The sequence below is a fragment of the Phacochoerus africanus genome, chromosome 1 (genome assembly GCF_016906955.1).
Source record: "Phacochoerus africanus isolate WHEZ1 chromosome 1, ROS_Pafr_v1, whole genome shotgun sequence".
Lineage (NCBI taxonomy): Eukaryota > Metazoa > Chordata > Mammalia > Artiodactyla > Suidae > Phacochoerus > Phacochoerus africanus.
This window is the reverse complement of record NC_062544.1, coordinates 14254835-14273922: the sequence shown is the minus strand read 5'-3', so window position 1 is coordinate 14273922 and position 19088 is coordinate 14254835. Positions and strand designations below refer to the sequence as shown.

Below are 19088 nucleotides of genomic sequence, written 5' to 3'. Positions count from 1 at the left end.
TAACGGTATTTATTTTCCCACTATTATGGAATCTGGAAGTCCCAGATCGATGTCTAGTAGAGTTGGTTCCTACTGGCAGCTCTCTTCTGACTTGTGGATAATCATCTTCTCACTATTTCCCCATGTTGCCTTTCTTCAGTGTGTTCTTGCGGTGAGTGTGGGATGGAGAGAGCTCTCAGGTATCTATTCTCATAAAGACACTAATCCTATCAGTTCAAGACCCCGCTCTTATGACTTTATTTAACCTTAATTACTTTCTTAGAGACCCCATCTCTAAACATAGGCACACTGGGAGGCAGGGCTTCAGCATGGAAATCTGAGAAACCTCAAACATTCAGGCCATAACATTGTTTTTTTGGATTCATTTTAAGTAACCTTCTTTTGGGGCATTGTTGTGACCTTGGACAGTTTCGGTTTGGATTTAAAATTTCTTTTAGGAAAGTGAATTATGTAAGGGAAGAAGAATCTTTTGTCTTATTCCTTGTTATATTCCTAGTGCCTAGCACAGAGCTAGGAGTTCAGTAAATATCTGTTGAATGAATAATAAGTAAATCAGTGAATGGAAACTCTCCTCTAGGCCTTAGTCAATGGATGGTAGCAGTTGCAGAAAACCATTCCCAGTACTTACTTTATGTTACACAGTCTCTACTAAGAAAAGAAAAGAAAAGAAAAGAAAAGAGAATACATTAGTTTCCAAGGGCTGTTTACTATAACAAAGTATCACAAACTAAGTGGCTTAAAACAACAGAAATGTATTCTCTCACAGTTCTGGAGACTAGCACCTTAAAATCAATGTATGGGCAGATTGGTTCCTTCTGAAGGCTCTGAGGGAAAAACCGTTCAATGCTTCTTCCTAGCTACTGGTGACTCTCAGCAATCCTTGGCATTTCTTGGCTTGTAAATGCATCCTTCCAATCTCTGTTTCCATCTTTACATCATCTTTTCTGTGTGTCTCTGTGTGCCTCTCCTCCTTTTATGACACTAGTCACTGGATTTAAGATTCACTCAAATCCAGAACAATATAATTACATCTCCAAAAATACTATTTCCAAATTGGGTCATGTTGTGATGCTCTGAACATGAATTTTGGGGTATAGTACCTAACCTACTACAAGGAATCTGATGGAAATGACTACTGACAGATTTCCATCATTAGGTAAACAAACAACACCTCCTGCTATGCCTTACAAACTGTCAAGGAACCAACTACTGAAATTAAGAGCCTCTGTTATCTGACAATTACTACTGAGGCCCTTCCATGGGAGACGGAGAAAAGAGCAAGAGTCTATATCAGCAAATTAAAAGATAGCTTTCTGGGAACAGAAACTTACTATAAGGTCCAGATATTGGATTTAGCCAGTAAAAAGTTCAAAGAAGCTATTATGAATATGTTCAAGGAATTAAAGAAAAGTATGATAAACAAAATAGGAAATCTTAATAAATAGATGCTATTAAAATTTTAAATTCGAGTTAACAAGTACTACATTTGAAATGAAAATTTCACTAGATAACTCAAAAGTAGAACTGAGATGGTCAAAGAAAGAATCATCAAGCTTGAAGATGGATTAATAGCAATGATCCAATCCAAGAATATAGATAAAAGGATTGAAGAAAAATGAACAGAGCATCAGAGACTTACAGGATAATGGCAAGGGTTCCAACATGTATTAATGAGTCCACATAGAAGAAGAGAAAGGCAATGGGTAGAAAATAATACAAGAAGAAATAATGGCTGAAACCTTTCCAAATATGATTTAAGACAAAACATATTGATCCAAGAATCTCAACAAATCCCAAGCAGGATAAATATAAAGAGATCCATACCTATACTCATTATAGTCAAACCCTTGAAAACCAAAAACAAATAACTGTGAAAGATATAAAAGAAAAATGACACATCATGTATGGAGGAAACAAAAGTATAATCACTAGCTGACTTCTCAGTGGAATGACATCTTCAAGGTGCTGAAATAAAAAAAATAAACAAGTCAATCATGAATTCTACATGCAATTAAACTAGCCGTCAAAGATGAAGGTGAAATAAAGATATCTGAAGATAAACAAAAATTGAGAGAAGCTGTTGTTAGCAGACCCACATTCCAATAAATACTATAGGAAATCATCCTTTAAAAAATAAAGGAAATGATGCTTGATAATAATTTGGATCTGTGGAAAGGAAAGAAGAACATGGGAAATAGTAAATGTATCAGTAAATATAAAAGACTGCATAATTTTTCTCTTAGTTTCTTTGAAAATCACAAGTGTGTTTAAAGCAATAAACATATTACTCTATTATTTTGTTTATAACACATGTAGCTGTAACGTGTATGATAATAACAGCATAAAGGAAGGAGGAGGAAATGGAGTTCTGCTGGTGACGTGTTGCCATATTTTATCAGAATTAAGTCAGTATTGACCTGCAGAACACTGTGATATGTTAAAGGTTACTACTGTGAGCCAAAAAACATGCACATGTGAGTCTGCACACATATACTCCCACACCCATACACACTAAGTAAACCTCATAAACTCACCTAAAAAAATCAACAGAGGAATTAAAATGGTATACTAAAAATATTTACATAATCAAAGGAAACAGTATATGAGAAACAAAAGAATAAAAGGCATGTAGAAAACAAATTCCAAAATGACAGATATAATCCTAAGCATATCAGTAATTACATTAAGTTGCACTGGACTAAAAACTCCAATTAATAGGCAGAACGATGAGATGGAATTTAAAAGCATATTCTGTTTACAGGAGAAACACTTTATATTTAAAATACAAAACATCAAATGTAATAGGATAGGAAAGGTATACCAAGCAAACAGTAATCATAAGAAAGCTGGAGAGGCTATGTTAAAATAGATTTTAATACAAGAAGTATCACTGGAGACATAGAGGGATAGTTCCTAATGACAAAAAGTTCAATTCATGAAAAAGATACAATAATTACAAACATACTTGAATATAACAAGAGATCCCCAAAATAGGTGAAGCAAAAATTGACAAAACTAAAGGAGAAATAGACCACTGAGTTATTATAGTTGAATATTTCAATATTTCTCAATAATTGCTAATACTAATAGATAATATCAGAAGAAGCAAGTCAGAGGGATACAGAATGTTTGAGTCCTATCCAACAGCTAGAACACTCTACTCAACAAGAGTAGAATATACATTCTTCTCAAGTACACATGAAACATTCTATAGAATAGACCATATACACAAGGTGTCAGAACAAGTCAGAATACAATTATAAGGACTGAAGTCATACAAAGAATGTTCTTTGATCGCAACAGAATTAAATTAGAAATCAAGAGGAGTTCCCGTCGTGGCGCAGTGGTTAACAAATCCGACTAGGAACCACGGGGTTGCGGGTTCTGTTCCTGGCCTTGCTCAGTGGGTTGAGGATCTGGAGTTGCTGTGAGCTGTGGTGTAGGCTGCAGACTCGGCTCAGATCCCGAGTTGCTGTGGCTCTGGCAGAGGCCGGCGGCTGCAGCTCAGATTCGACCCCTAGCCTGGGAACTTCCATATGCCCTGGGTACGGCCTTAGAAAAGACAAAAAGACAAAAAATAAAAATAAAAAATAAAGAGCAGATGGAAATCTGGAACATTTCCACATAGCTAAAAATTAAACAACATGCTTCCAAATAACCCCTAAGTCAAAGAAGAAATCACTTGAGAATTAGAAAATACCTTTTACCGAATGAATATAAAATCATGGCACAGAAAAATTAATGGAAGGTAGGTAAAGCAGTGCATGGAGACATTTATAACTTTAAATGCTTCTGTTAGAAAGGAAACAAGATTTGGGAGTTCCCATTGTGACTCAGTGGTAATGTACACAATCAATATCCATGAGGATGTGGGTCTGATCCCTGGCCCCACTTAGTGGGTTAAGGATCTGGCACTGCCATGAGCCATGGTGTAGGTCGCAGACTTGGCTCAGATCCTGCATTGCTGTGGCTTTAGTGTAGGCTGGCAGCTGCAGCTCTGATTCAACCCCTAGCCTGGGAACTTCCATATGGCACACATGTGGCCCTAAAAAGCAAAAACAAACAAAAACAACAAGATTTAAAATCAGTAACCTAAAAAAGGCAATTAACTAGGCTTTCACCTAGAAAGAAAAAGAGCAAATCAAACCCAAAGTAAATAGAATGAAAGGAATAATAAAGATCACATCAGAAATCTTAAACACAAAAAAACAAACAGCAAAATAATTGAGAAAATCAGTGGAAGTGAAGGTTGGTTCTTGGAAAAGATAAGGAGTTGATAAAAATTTTAATAAAATGACCAAGAAAAAAGAGAATAGATACAGACTATCAAAATTAGGAATGAAAAAAGAAATACTCTGAACAGAAATTTAAAAGATTATAAAGGAATATTATGAACAACCTTATGCTGAAATGTTCAAATTCATAGAAGTTACGAAATTGACTTCAAAAGAAATGTAAAACCTGAATAGACCTATATCAAATAAAGACATTATTTAATTGAGTTCTTTAAAAATCTTCTCACAAAGGGAAGTCTAGCTTCAGGTGGCTTTACTGGTGAATTCTATCAACATGTAAGGAACGAATAATACCAGTCCCACACAAAACCTTTCAAAACCAGAAGTCAATGGAACACTTTCCAGATCATTTTACCCTGATAGCAAAGTTTGATGTCACAAGAAAAGTACAGATCAATACCTACCATGAATATAAATGCTAAAATTCTTAAAAGAATAGCAACTGGGTCCAATAATGTATACATTATGACCAAGTGGGTGCATCCAATAATGCATGTCAGTTTAACATCTGAATATCAATTAATGTAATAATACACATAGTATTAAAAGAATAAAACAGGGGTCAGAAAACTATAGCCTACAGTCCAAATCTGGCATGAATTTGATTTTTGTAAATAAAGTTTTATTGGAACACAATTATGCCTTCTCATTTACATGTGGTCTTCCATGCTACAACAGCAGTTGATTGGTTGCAACAGAGATCATATATAGCTCACAAAATAAGAAATATTTAATATATGGCCCTTTCTGGAAAATGTTGCAGACCCCTGGAACAAAGGAGAATATGATAATCTCAATGGATGTAGAAAAAGCTTTTGATAAAATGTCAATATTTACAATACACCACAAATCAAATCATTTGCAACCATGTAAATTTAAAAGGAAAAATTTTAGGAGTTCTCACTGTGGCTCAGAGGTTATGAACCCGACTAGAATCCATGAGGATGCAGGTTTGATCCTTAGCCCTGCTCAGTGAGTAAAGGATCTGGCGTTGCAGTGAGCTCCAGTGTAAGTCACAGATGTGGCTTGGATCTGGTGTTGCTGTGGCTGTGGTGTAGGCCAGCCTAGGAACTTCTATACGGCAGAAATGTGGCACTAAAAAAGACAAAAAGAATAAAAAAAGAAAAAATTTAGATGTGACTTTTAAAAAAGAGAAAGTATTTGATTAAACCCAACAAACATTCATGATAAAGCTCTCAACAAACTACAAATAGAAAGAAACTTCTTTAATTTGATAAAAGGCAGTTACATAAAACCCATAGTAAACATCATGCGTAAATATAAGAGACATTGCAGAGATTCCTTGCAGTGCAGCAGGTTAAGGATCCAGCATTGTCACTGCTGTGGCATGGGTTTGATCCCTGGCCTGGGAATTTCTGCGTGCCATGAGCACAGGGAAAAAGAAAAAGACATTGCTTTCCCTCTAACACTGGGTACAAGGCAAGTATGTCCACTCTCACCACTTGTATTGTACATTAGACTAGAGCTTCTAGCCAATGTGATAAGGTAACGAATATAAAATCAATACATAATCAACTAGAAATGAAATTAAGAAAACAACTGCATTCATAACAGCATCAAAAATTGAAATATTTAGAATAAATTTAACAAACAAATGGAATGGATTAGCAATGAGATCCTGCTGCGTAGCACTGGGAACTATGTCTAGTCACTTACGATGGAGCATGATAATGTGTGAAAATAGAATGTTTACATGTATGTATAACTGGGTCACCATGCTGTACAGTAGGAAAGAAAATTGTATTGGGGAAATAACAAATAAATAAAATGCCTAAACAAACAAAAAACAGAAGAAGTGCAGAACCATATTCTGAAAATTATATGTTGTCAAGAAACATTAGAGACTGAAATAGGCAGACATATATCCCACATCTGCAAAATGAAGATTCAATATTGCTCAGAAGTCTATTTTTCCAAAACTTATCTATAGATTCAATACAATTCTTATCTAAATCAGCAGTCTTGCTTTTTTAGGTAAAAAAATGATAGGCTAAAACTAAAATTTATATGAAAATCCAAAGGACCAAGACTAGCCGATATGATTTTGAAAAAGAACTATGAGAACTTATATAACCTAACCCCCCAAATTACCATAAAGATATAGTAATCAAGACAATGTGGTATTGACATAAAGACAGATATAAATCAAAGGAACAGAACAAAATTCAGAAATAAAGTCATACATATACTGTCAATTAATTTTCAACAAAAATACTAAGGTAATTAAATGGGAAATGGTTAGTCTTTTCAGCAAATAGTACTGTAACAACTGTACGGTGTAAGGTAAGAATCTAGATTCTTTCTTTGCGTAAAAATTAACTTGAGAAGCTCTCTTATGGAGCAGCAGGTTAAAGATCCAGCATTGTCACTGCAGTGGCTCTGGTCACTGGTGTGGCATGCATTTGATCCTTGGCCCACGAACTTCCACATCACATGCCATGGCTACAGCAAAAAAAAAAAAAAAAAAAAAAAAAGAAGAAGAAAGAAAAAAAAGAGAGAGAGAAAGAAAAAAAAGAGAGAAAGAAAGAGTGAAATAAACTACAGGCTGGAATAAAATATTTTCAAAACATATGTCTAATAAAGAACTTACATCCAGAATATATTAAAGATCCTTAAAAATTAGCAATAAGAAAACCAATAACCCAATCTAAATAGCAGGCAAAAGAAGCCTTTAACAGACCTAGGCAATGAAGATACATAAATAGCAACTAAACATATGAAGAGATGTGCAACATCTTTATTCATTGTGGAAATGTAGTTCTAAAACATAATTATTTACTACTATACACTACTACATATACATATACATATTCCATATATACTATATAGAATGAACAAAATTTTAAAGGCTTTTAAAATATTTAGGTGTTAGAGAAGAGGTAGAGGAACTGGGATCCTCATATATTGTAGGCAGAAATGTAAAATGATTCATTTTGCAAACCAGTTTGGCAGTTCTGTAAAACATTATATATTAATTTGCACATAACCTAGCAATTCAGCTCCTAGGTGCCTACCCAAGAAAGATGCAAATCTATGTACCCACAAATATTTGTACATGAATGGACATCATATTCATAATAGCCAAAACCTATAAATAATAAAAATGCCCATCAACCAGTGAGTGGATGAAGAAAATGAGTGGTAGACATCTTAGAATAAAATATCCACGTATAATTTAGTATTTCCATACTATGGAATACTACTCTGTAATAAAAAACTACTTATACATTAAACTGGGATGAATCTCAAAAACATTATGCTAAGTTAAAGAAGCCAGACATATAAGCCTATATATTATGTAATTCTATTTATATGAAATTTCTAAAAAAGGTCAAATTATAGGGCAAAAAGCATATAAGTGGTTGTCCAGGGTTGAAGGTAGGAGCAGATATAAACAGCAAATGGGAACAAGGGGACTTTTAAAGTTATCTTACCCTAACTTTTTGGAGGTGATGAAAATGTACTGAAAATGGATTTTAGTGATTATTACCAAGTCTATACATATTTTGAAACTCATTGAATCATACATTTAATTGTAAACATGATATATAAATCAAACCCGAGTAAAGTTTTGTTAAAAAAAAAGCCTTGCTTTCTCCCTAAAATATACTCCCAATATACTGCGACAGAGGATTGTCACATCACTTGTTTTTAATTATTTATTTAGATTGGAATATGAACTAGTCTTGCACAAAATCAACACTAACACGATTTATTTATTTGCCTCTTTCCTTAGTCTTTGTTTTTGTCAGTGGGTCTCAAAGTGTGGTCCAGGGACTGACTCACCGTGTCTGCTAGGTTAATGCTACTTTCATAATAATTCCTAGACAATATTTGCCTTTTACTTCACATTCTGAGTGTATAGTGAAACGTTCTAGAGCCTATATGACGTGAATCACAACAATTGAATGCAGAAGTTTGTTTTTTTGAATAAGTCAGATATTAGATTCATAACACCACTCTTCTGGTTTGGGAGAAAACACTTTTATCATGAAAACATGTTAACACGCAATGGATTTATTATTGATATTTAAAATGAATTGATAACTATTTTTTATGTCCTTTTTACTTATAATATGGCAAATACTGACAGATAAAGACACATAAATAAAAGCTCTTTGGAATCTTCAATCATTTTTGTGGACATAATGGTTCCTAAGATGAAAGTGTGAGAACCACTGCTCTTGTCTATATATATATATATATATATATATATATATATATATATATATATATATATATTTTAAAGCCAGACCTATCACATATGAGAGTTCTGGGCCAAGGACTGAATCTGAGCCGCAGCTGCAGCAACATCAGATCCTTTAACCCACTGCACAGGGCCAGGGATCAAACCCAAGCCTCTGCAGGGACCAGAGCCACTGCATTTGGATTCTTAACCCATTGCACCACAGTGGGAACTCCCAATTTGCCACATTTGACAGTAGGAGATTAGAAAGAGAATTGAGGGGAGTTCCCATCGTGGTGCAGTGGAAATGAATCTGACTAGGAACCATGAGGTTGCCGGTTCGATCCCTGGCCTTGCTCAGTGGGTTAAGGATTCCCACGTTGTCATGAGCTATGGTGTAGGTTGCAGATGAGGCTTGGATCTGGCACTGCTGTGGCTGTGGCGTAGGCCAGCAGCTACAGCTCCAATTCAACACCTAGCCTGGGAATCTCCATTTGCCACAGGTGCAGCCCTCAAAATAAAAAAAAATAAAAAAAAAAATAAAAAATTGAGGCAAGTCTTTGACAGCTAATTTGTCTTCATGGCACAAATCATCCGCTTCAAGATAGATCTGTAGATTTCAATCAGGATATCACTTAGAAATATAACAAATGTTAATAGAAGATTTCTTTCCTCTTTTTCTTGGTGATATTTAATGGAAACAAAGGATTTAAAGCACTGCTCAGCATCAAAGTAAACCCTTAATATAGCTAGTGATTATTACTATTTTATTATTAGACTAGGCGTCCTTATTCATCCAACAAGTATTGATTAAATGTCTTACATGCCAGGCTCTGATTTGCATTGGAGATTCAGTAATGAACAAAACAGTTTGCCCTCAGAGGAGTATCTAATAAAGTGGGGGAGGCAGCAGAATTACATAAAGAAATATGAATTGTGGTGAGAGCTTTAAAGGAAGTGATAGAGGTATGAGTTCATAAACGAGATTTGACTTGATTTTCAGTCAGAGAACGTCTTTGAGGAAGTCCTAGTTGAGCTTCATTTGAAATATGAGCAGGAGGTGTTAAGGAGACACAAGGGAGAAACAGTAGTGAGGGCATATTCAAACATCTTTGGAGTAGGAGAAAAAAATAAGATGCAGCATAGATGAAGCCAGGGCTAGAGTGGCAAGGAGGTGAACTAGAGCCCAAGCCATTTGGGGCTTTATATTTGCCAAGAATATTAAACTTTTATTGTGTGGCCTGTGGAGAGCCATGAGAAGATTCTGGAGAGCCAGGTGTGGACAGAACTAGATTTGTAATTTTGAAAGATTCCTGGCAGCTGAAGCGTGGGGCAAAAGTAAAAAGCAGGAAGCTTATTTACAGAGCTTTAACAGTATCCAGGTGAAAGCTGATGTAAGATCAGAACAGAGTAATGGCGGCAGAAACCCGAAGAAGTGGATGAATTTGGGATTTTGCAAGTAGGGCCCACAGGAGTGGTGATTATTGGAAAGTTTAGCAGAGCGATCATACAAGTTGAACACTCTTCTTTCCTGCAAGATCAACTAATGCGGTTATTGAGAAGTTGCAAAATTTCCCCTTTCCACTTGGCACACATCCAAAATTCCCTACGAAGGCCAGGACCTGCTGTGTAACAGCAAAAATACACACAAAAGGCTCAGATCCTTAGCTCCTGTGGAAAGACTCACGCGACTTTATCCCCAGTAGGTCAGTGGCTTGGAACCTTACGGTTTCCTGGGCAACGCTATTGTTGGGTGCTCCTGGCGGGGGAGGGGTAACCAAGGACAACGGCCGGAAGAGAACTCTGGAAGAGAGAGAAAGTCACAGGGGGAAAATGGGCAGCACGTGCTGGTGCTCCGGTCATCGCGAGTGATTCGAGGGCTTGACACGAGGCGAGCACAGAGGGCGGGAGAGGCTGGAGAACGCGCCTGTGATTGGCAGGCCAGGGATAACGGGACGCTTGTGATTGGGCGAGGCCAAGACGAAGGGCTGCTTTTTGAACCGCGTAGGGTTCTGGGTAGCAAAGGCCTTGGAAGGGTCTTAACTGAAAGGGGGAGGGGGAAGGTCGCCAACAAACGGCTGAGCTCACAATCCGGGCCGGGACTAGGCCGGGACGTCCCCCTCCCCCCATGGAGAGAGCCAGGCAGGAGCCGCCGCCTCAGCCCCGCCAACTGCCGCGGGCGACCCCGCCGCGCCCGCTGCGCCCCGCTCCGCCCCCGCTGCCCGTCGAGGGAGTTTCTTTTAGGGCAGCGGCCGCGGAGCCCTCTCCGTCACCGCCCGCCCCATGCGCGGCCGCCATTGCGACCGTGGCCTCGTCGTACGGGGAGGCCCCGGCGTCGAGCGTACAGCCCGCGGCACGGCGGCTCCTGCAGGTGAAGCCTGAGCAGGTGTTGCTTTTGCCCCCAGGGCCACCACTGCCTCAGACCCGGGAAGAAGGCGCAGCCGCCTCACCCGCGCAGGCGCGGCTGCTGCAGCTGAGGCCCGAGCTGCTTCTGCTGCCGCCACCGCTGCCAGCGTCCGAGGGCGCCCCCAGCAGGCCCGAGTTGCAGCCCCGGACACTGCACGTTAAGGCGGAGAAGCAAGAGTTGGGGCCCGGCTTGGATCCGTCGGTGGGGCCTCGGAGGGTCTTTGAGGCAGGGCCTAAGGTCTCCAGGGCTACCAAGGTGGAAGGCCCCAGGCCGGATCTCGACAGCAGCCGAGGGGAAGAGAAGGGCAAGTTAGAGGCGGAGGAGGTCATGAGCTACACGCTGAAAGGCGGGGAAGGCAAAAGCTTAGCGGCCCTCAGAGAAGGAGTCATCAAAACGGAAGAACCCGAGAGACTCCGCGACGACTGCAGGCTTGGCACAGAGTCCGCGTCCAATGGTCTGGTCCATGGCAGCAAGGATGTCATCCTGACCCAACCGTCTAGTGCCTTTGGGCCCCACCAACAGGACCTCAGGATCCCTTTGACTCTTCACACCGTACCGCCTGGGGCTCGGATCCAATTTCAGGGACCTCCACCCTCAGAGCTGATACGGTTGACCAAGGTCCCCTTAACACCAGTGCCTATTAAAATGCAGTCCTTACTGGAGCCTTCTGTAAAAATTGAAACCAAAGATGTCCCGCTCACCGTGCTTCCCTCAGATGCAGGTATTAGACGGCAGGGGAATCAATCTGGTTTTCAAACTTCGTCTATTGCCCCATAGCTGACATGTCAGCTGTTGAGAAGCCTAACCTAGAGAAATAAAATCTTGGATTCAGGGCAGTCTTCACAGGTATCACTTCTGACTTGTACATATACCAGTAAAATACACTAACACATTTAAGGTGCCCAAACATTAAAAGCAATCTGTTTTAAGGCCTAGTGAAGGATGAGATTTAAATGTGACTAATGTTTACACACAAAAATAGAAATATCTTTGCTGGTAACATAAGGCTCAGTTTATATGCAAGAAATAATCAACAGTTTACTGTATTATAGTGGCTCAGTATTTTTATGTGTATCAAGAAACAAAAAATAGTATTTAATGGAAAAATGTTAATAAACAAGAGTTTATACTGGATTGAGAGGTGATTTATCTTTAAAATGAAGAGTAAAAAATTTTCTAGGAGTAAGCAGTGTATAATTTATTGTAACAGTATTCTAAAAGCTAAGGATTTATAGAAATAAAATGAGAATACTATAAAATAAGAAAAACTTTTCAAAGAAATGACCATACTTACAGCAGTAACAATTATAAGTAGGTCTTTTATTTCTACCCATTATTGCAAAATAGATACCTAGAAAATCCTTACTTTAAGATTTAATTCACACAGAATACTATGCCAATGAATGTCATGTCAATCTTCAGTTCACATTTTCATGAAATTTTATATTGTTTTTGTTCTTGTTTTCTTTACTGATTCTTCCTTCCCACCGCACCCTCTTGCTTTTTCTGTTCATTAGTTTTTGTTTTTTTTTGTTGTTTGTTTGTTTGTTTTTGCTTTTTAGGGCCAAACCTGCAGCATATGGAAGTTCCCAGGCTAGGGGTCGAATCAGAGCTGTAGCTACCGGCCTACACCACAGCTCATAGCAATACAATTTGAGTGATGTCTGCGACCTACAGCACAGCTCACAGCAATGCCAGATCCTTAACCCACTGAGTGAGGCCAGGGATCAAACCAACATTATCATGGATATTAATCAGGTTCGTTACCACTGAGCCACAACAGGAACTCCTCTCTTCATTAGTTTTTAAGCTTTGATTTCATTTTGTAAAGAAGAGAAAGGGAAAGCTTTTAAAATAATACATATTTCACCCTTTGTGCATTTTAAAATTTTATGTATTAACCCTAAAATGGAAAGAAACAACATGTGAAGTTCATATACAGTTGTTTTTGATGAATTTTGTAAGAGACATGAATTTAACCATCTTCCCTTTACTGTAATTTCAGCTGTCTCTGTGACATTCGGAAAGTCAACTTTTATTATTTTCCTCTTATTTTTCTCCCAGGACATGGGACTAGTGTTAATGACCCACCTTAGCAGGTGCTTATCCTTAGTAATGAAATGTAACTATTGGAAGTTTCTTTGTTGGAATGGACACTCCAGCAGCATGTAAATGAGTTCTTTAAACTTTTATGGTATACCCACCTAGTGCTAGGATTATACTCATGAGTAAGTCATAGTTCCAGTTCCCCAGTAATAGAATATTTTTAATGGGAAATAAACTAAATGTTAACTATCGTTAGAGGTACTAATATAGCTCAAAGAAGTAATGAGCCAGCAGTTTACTGTATCTTCAATATATTACTTCTACAATATCTTCAGCAATATTATTCATTTTGAGGAAAAGAGTCATTCTAAGCCACAGGTTAGAATGCTGAATTCAAGGGTTATGAGGAATTCTGGAATACTGGCAATTCTTTGGCTATATTGAAGTGTATTATTTTCTCCAGATATTTAAAAAGTAAATATAAAGGAGATGCACTTCACTTTAAAATTGTGTGTGTGTATGGCCCATTAATTTAGTCTCTTAATTTTTGTCATGTAGGAATACCTGACACTCCATTCAGTAAGGACAGAAATGGTCATGTGAAGCGACCCATGAATGCATTTATGGTTTGGGCAAGGATCCACCGGCCAGCACTAGCCAAAGCTAACCCAGCAGCCAACAATGCAGAAATCAGTGTCCAGCTTGGGTTGGAATGGAACAAACTTAGTGAAGAACAAAAGAAACCGTATTATGATGAAGCACAAAAGATTAAAGAAAAGCACAGAGAGGAATTTCCTGGTAATCAAATGAAATGAACAAAGCCTCTTTCTAATTTCTTTCAAATTAACTTGTCTAGGTAAAGATTAGGTTAGGTTGAGATTGTAATTTTTTTCTAATTTCATATGTACAGTAGAGAGAATAATGGCTAATACTGTAGTAATGATTGAACTGATACCGGGCATGAGTTTTCTTAAGCAGAACAAAGGTCGCTCTCATATTTGCAAACTAATGCAAACTTGGGACATACAGTTTAACTGGAGTTTTGATTAAATATATAAATGTAAACTTAAGGTAAAGCTCTGGAGTTCTAGGCTATAATTTTTCAAATATGCTGGAAAATGAAGTGTTCAGATCCTAGCAACAGAAAAAATATGCAGTGCACATTATAGGCATTAACACTATACTCCATTTTAATATTATATGCTTATCAGAACATAGTCCTGCCTTCTGATTGCTCGACTTATCCTCCTCATGATATTGTTTAAAATAAATTCTGATTTTCTCCCCAGCAATGAGGACACTGATACTAAGCTTGAGTAAAAGCACAGTATATGCCCAACACATTGTGCATGGTGGGAAAATAATTTTTCCATACTAGTAGCAGAGACGTTCTAGAGGGAGTGGTCAGAGGCAGTGGTTACAGGAGACTAGTGATTTGCCTGGTTACACAGCAGATCACTACAATTGCCATAACTCCACTTTTCTGAATTTGAAAGGAGATTGGGTGGTTTGTGGACTTGGAGACTGCCAAGTCTAAGAGAGTGATTCTTCCTGAAGGAGGCATACAAATAGTGACTGGTCATTAGTAACCACCTCATTGTAAAATATAGACAATTTTATCTTATAGAAAGTGAGGAAACAGAAGGAAATAAATAGTATCGTACTGGGACATTGTTTTATAGGTGGAGAAAAAGCTTTGGGATTCAAACTCATTGCCTTTACTGTTGATTTTACTACAAATTCAGTATGTGTCTTAGGTTACAAGACATTTGCCCTTGTTCTTCCTTTGAATTATGGATTTCAACATTGGCCACTAGCTAGGAGCCATATGGATATATATGTATGATAAAATGCACAGGAAATAGTATCATAGGGATGGAAAAGATACTTTAGATAATTAAGACCTAGAAGGGTTTTAGACTTTTAATGTGAAAAGAATTACTTAAAGCCTAAATAGGATTCATATGTTTGAATTAAAAATAGTTTATCTTCTTTTATAGGTTGGGTTTATCAGCCTCGACCAGGGAAGAGAAAACGCTTCCCTCTAAGTGTTTCCAATGTATTTTCTGGTACAACACAGAATATCATCTCTACAAATCCTGCAACAATTTATCCTTATCGCTCACCTACCTACTCTGTGGTAATTCCCAGCCTACAGAACACCATCACTCATCCAGTTGGTGAGTTGGTTTTATTGTAAATTACAATTTTTTTAATGGCTGTGTGATAATTTTACTTCTTAACTTGAAATTTTGTTTCTGTTAGCTTAAAAATTCAGAAAACAGTATTAAGGAAAAAAATCAGAAAGACAAAGTATTAAATCAGAGATGGAAAAATTTCAGTAGATATCAAAACCCTTGATTTGCCAGAGTAGCAAATGTTCCGCATCAGACCTTTTAAGCAAATGAGGATGAGTCCATGGATTATGCAGATAATGCAGGAAATGACTGAAGTAATTCAATAGGAAATAGGAACATCTTTTTACTGTCAGCATAAAAGAATGCCTTGCTGATGGGATATGAGACATCCTGTCCTGGAATCTAGTAATGGTGACTGATCTGTTAAGACCATTTTCCTGCTGCTCTACAAAACCAATGCAAGTAATCTATTTTCTACCAAGTATTTGGTTCATTATATCATCTTTCCATAAATTTCTCCTCTATTATCAGCTCTTTTCAACATTCCTGTCTGTTGCTTTTAAGGACCCCAAATTGAGACTCTAATGTCTTAAGACCTTTTTTTAGGTCAATCCATCATTAGTTTGTTCTTCCACAGCCTATTTTAGTCATCTCTTAGACAGAGCTTTGTACATTCACTACTTAACTATCACTTATCCTGAAACTACTGCTCTTTCCACTTTCCATCTACTCAGACCTATGTGTCGAGAAGTTGGGATATCTTGAAGATTGCCTTATTAGGACCTTATGCATTTTGAGTTTTGGTTTTCCTATGTGTCGTTATAGCAATGGATAGCAACAAAGCCACATTCAAGGTGTCTAGGCAGAAGAGAAAAATGCAGAAAACTGATCCTGTCACCTTGTTCTCTCCCAGCACAGTCAGGCACTTTCACCTTTCACTATGCCATAGTATCTCTCTTAATCTTGTATTTCAATCTAAGCTTAATTATGCTTTCATTAACTTACCTTGTTCTGTTATTTATGATGTGTACTTTTATAATCTATGTTTCTTCTCTTTACCCTTTTTTTCTAATACCTCTCTTCCATGTCATTCGATCCACAGTTAAATGCCGTAGGTTTTCTTTTCCCAGAAACATTTATCAATGTTCTTACTTGAGGTGGCTGACAGTTTTATACAATATATTAATGTTATGCAATTATGAGCAAAGATTTGGGGAGGTATAAAGTGGAAGATTTTCCTCTGATATTGGAAGATCTCTTGCACCCATGATATTTTATATAAATAAGTATGACAGGAAGAATTATAGGAAGCATTTCAGAGCCATATGCAAAGTAATCAAATCTTAGGCAAAATAATGATCTTTTGTTTGCTTTTTCCTTTTTGGATTTCTCTTATTTTTGAATCTCAAATGATAAAAAATTGTTATGTTTAAGTATGGTATTTGTGGGTTATTTTCACTTACATATATAATTATATACATATGTAATAGTTGTGGTATATGTACTATATATATAATAGTTATGATGAGATTTATGAGCTACTCTGCTGTCCAGTCATACAACTTTTTTTGGCCACACCCGTGGTATGTGGAATTTCCTGGGTCAGGGATCAAACCCATGCCACAGCAGCAAACCGAACCACTGCAGTGACAATGCCCAATCCTTAACCCGCTGCACCAGGGTGGGAACTCCTGTTTACAACTTTTGAAATATATTCTTTTAGTTTGTTTTCATCAGCTTGGCATTATATTACTTGGAGGAGTTGGTATCAGTTGCAGATTTTCAAATTTCACTGCATGTTTTATATTCTAAATCATTTATAAAACTCTTAAATGAAAACAAATTAGAGCACCAATCCCTAAGAAAATCTACTTTTAATTGCTTATCCATTAGGTAGGAATTTTTATACAATTCCTTTTTTTTTGTTTGTTTCTTTTAACTCAATTTAAATTATATTCTAAATATGAAGTCATAATTTTGTTTTTCAAACTTGTTTTGTTTATTCCCATGGGAGAAAGATATCAAGTTAGTCAGATATAATTTATCTCTTTTAAAATTAAAAGATAATAATAAAATATAGCTGATTTATAGTGTTCCTTCAATTTCTGCTATATAGCAAACTGACCCAGTCATACATACATACATTCTTTTTTTTCATACTATCTTCCATCATGTTCTAACCCAAGAGATTGGACAAGGTTCCCTGTGCTGGGGTCCTAGGACCCCATTGCTTATCTACTCTAAACGTAATAGTTTACATCTATTAACCTCAAACTCTCTATCCATCCCACTCCCTCCCCTCTCCCCAGCAAACACAAGTCTGCTCACCATGTCCGTGATATGTTTCTGTTTTGTCAATAGGATCATTTGTGCCATATTTTAGATTCCAGATATAAGTGATATCATATGTTATTTGTCTTTCTTTTCTGACTTACTTCAGTTAGTATGAGAATCTCTAGTTGCATCCACATTGGCATTGTTTTGTCCTGTTTTATGACTGGGTAGTATTTCATTGTATACATGTACCACATCTTCTTAATCCATTCCTCTCTTGATGGACTTTTGGGTTGTTTCCATGTCTCGGCTATTGTGAATAGTGCTGCAGTGAACATAGGTGTGCATGTGTCTTTTTGAATGAAGGTTTTGTCCAGATATATGCCCAGGATCATATGATAGTTCTATATTTAGTTTTCATACTGTTTTCCATAGTGGTTATACCAATTTACATTCCTACCAACAATGAAGCAGGGTTCCCTTTTCTCCACAACCTCTCCAGCATCATTGACTTGTTAATGATGGCGATTCTATTGGTGTGAGGTGGATATCTTATTATAGTTTTGATTTGCATTTCTCTAACAATTAGTGATATTGAGCATTTTTTCCTAATTTATCTCATAACAGGAACAATTTGCTCTTTTTTTTTTTAAACAAGCTTTGTGCACTAACATGTGTAGATTTTTACCAGCTTTTCAAGTGTAGAAAATGGACTCACAAAGCTATAGTTCTAAAATTAATCACTACCAGTAACTTGGAGTTATGCTGACTTTCTAAAAGCACTCTGGAATAGCATTTTTTGGTGGCGAGACCACTTGTATCTCCTTTATCTATTATTTTCTCAGTTCTTACTTTGAGTTTCTCTGAAGTTCTTACTTAAGTGAATGCTACCTAAGATCTAGTTGTATTCATTTTGTCAATTTGGATTAGAACATTCTGTGAACGTGCCATTAGATTGCAGTCAATCTAATATTCTTAAACTATCTGCTATAAAAATGAATTAGGGTTCAGATATCTTCTTAAGGTCTTCCTTAGTAGGAATGAAGTTTTACGTCTCTCTGTTCTTCCTTCAGTTGCCTTTTATACCATAATAACTATTCTGTTGATTCCACTGAGTCTCTTCTTTCTATAAAAGTATTTAAAAGGTCACGTAGTATTGACTTTAAGGTTCCTCAGATATGACTCCCTCAATTCTCCTTTGGACTGTAATTTTTACTTGCATCTGACTTGCACACTTTGGTTTCCCTGTTTTACACATTTGGCCAAGCTTTTCATTTTGAAAATTTATCTTTCCCTTTTATGGGTTCTCTTTGATTTGGCCAGTTAGCCATAACAACTTGATGATTTTTCAAACACATTTTTCCTTCTGGTTTTTTAGCATTGTCGTGTAAAATAACCTTCATTATTCTATGAGTGTTTTATTTTAGTTATCCCTAACAGCCTTTTTTTCCTAGCCACTATTTGGAGTTCCAAAAATCTAATAAAAATTTTGCTCTCACATTTAATCCTGTATCTTGAGCCCTCTGTTTCTAGTTTCTGAAAGTACTTATAGCCTGGGAGTCCAGAATACTTTTTAGATACTTTATTTTATCAAATGTGGTTTTTTTTTTTTCTTTTTTAGGGCTGCACCATGTCATATGGAGATTCCCAGGCTAGGGGTCGAATCTAGCTGCTGACCTATGCCACAGTCACAGCAACATAGGACCTGAGCTGGGTCTGTG

The 19088-nt window shown here is 37.1% G+C and overlaps 1 protein-coding gene across 2 annotated transcripts in view; it reads left to right on the top strand.

Moving 5' to 3' along the window:
* The first annotated feature begins 10328 nt into the window (after positions 1-10328).
* The window catches only part of SOX30 (SRY-box transcription factor 30), a 34606-nt gene continuing 25846 nt past the window's right edge, over positions 10329-19088 (top strand). Inside the window, exons 1-3 of one of the 2 annotated variants that reach the window (XM_047753621.1) lie at positions 10329-11630; positions 13514-13753; positions 14956-15135. In XM_047753621.1, the coding sequence (XP_047609577.1) occupies positions 10631-11630; positions 13514-13753; positions 14956-15135 (1420 nt within the window). In that variant the 5' untranslated portion in view covers positions 10329-10630. The remainder of the gene's footprint in view (positions 11631-13513; positions 13754-14955; positions 15136-19088) is intronic. The other variant, XM_047753627.1, reaches the window with a different exon arrangement.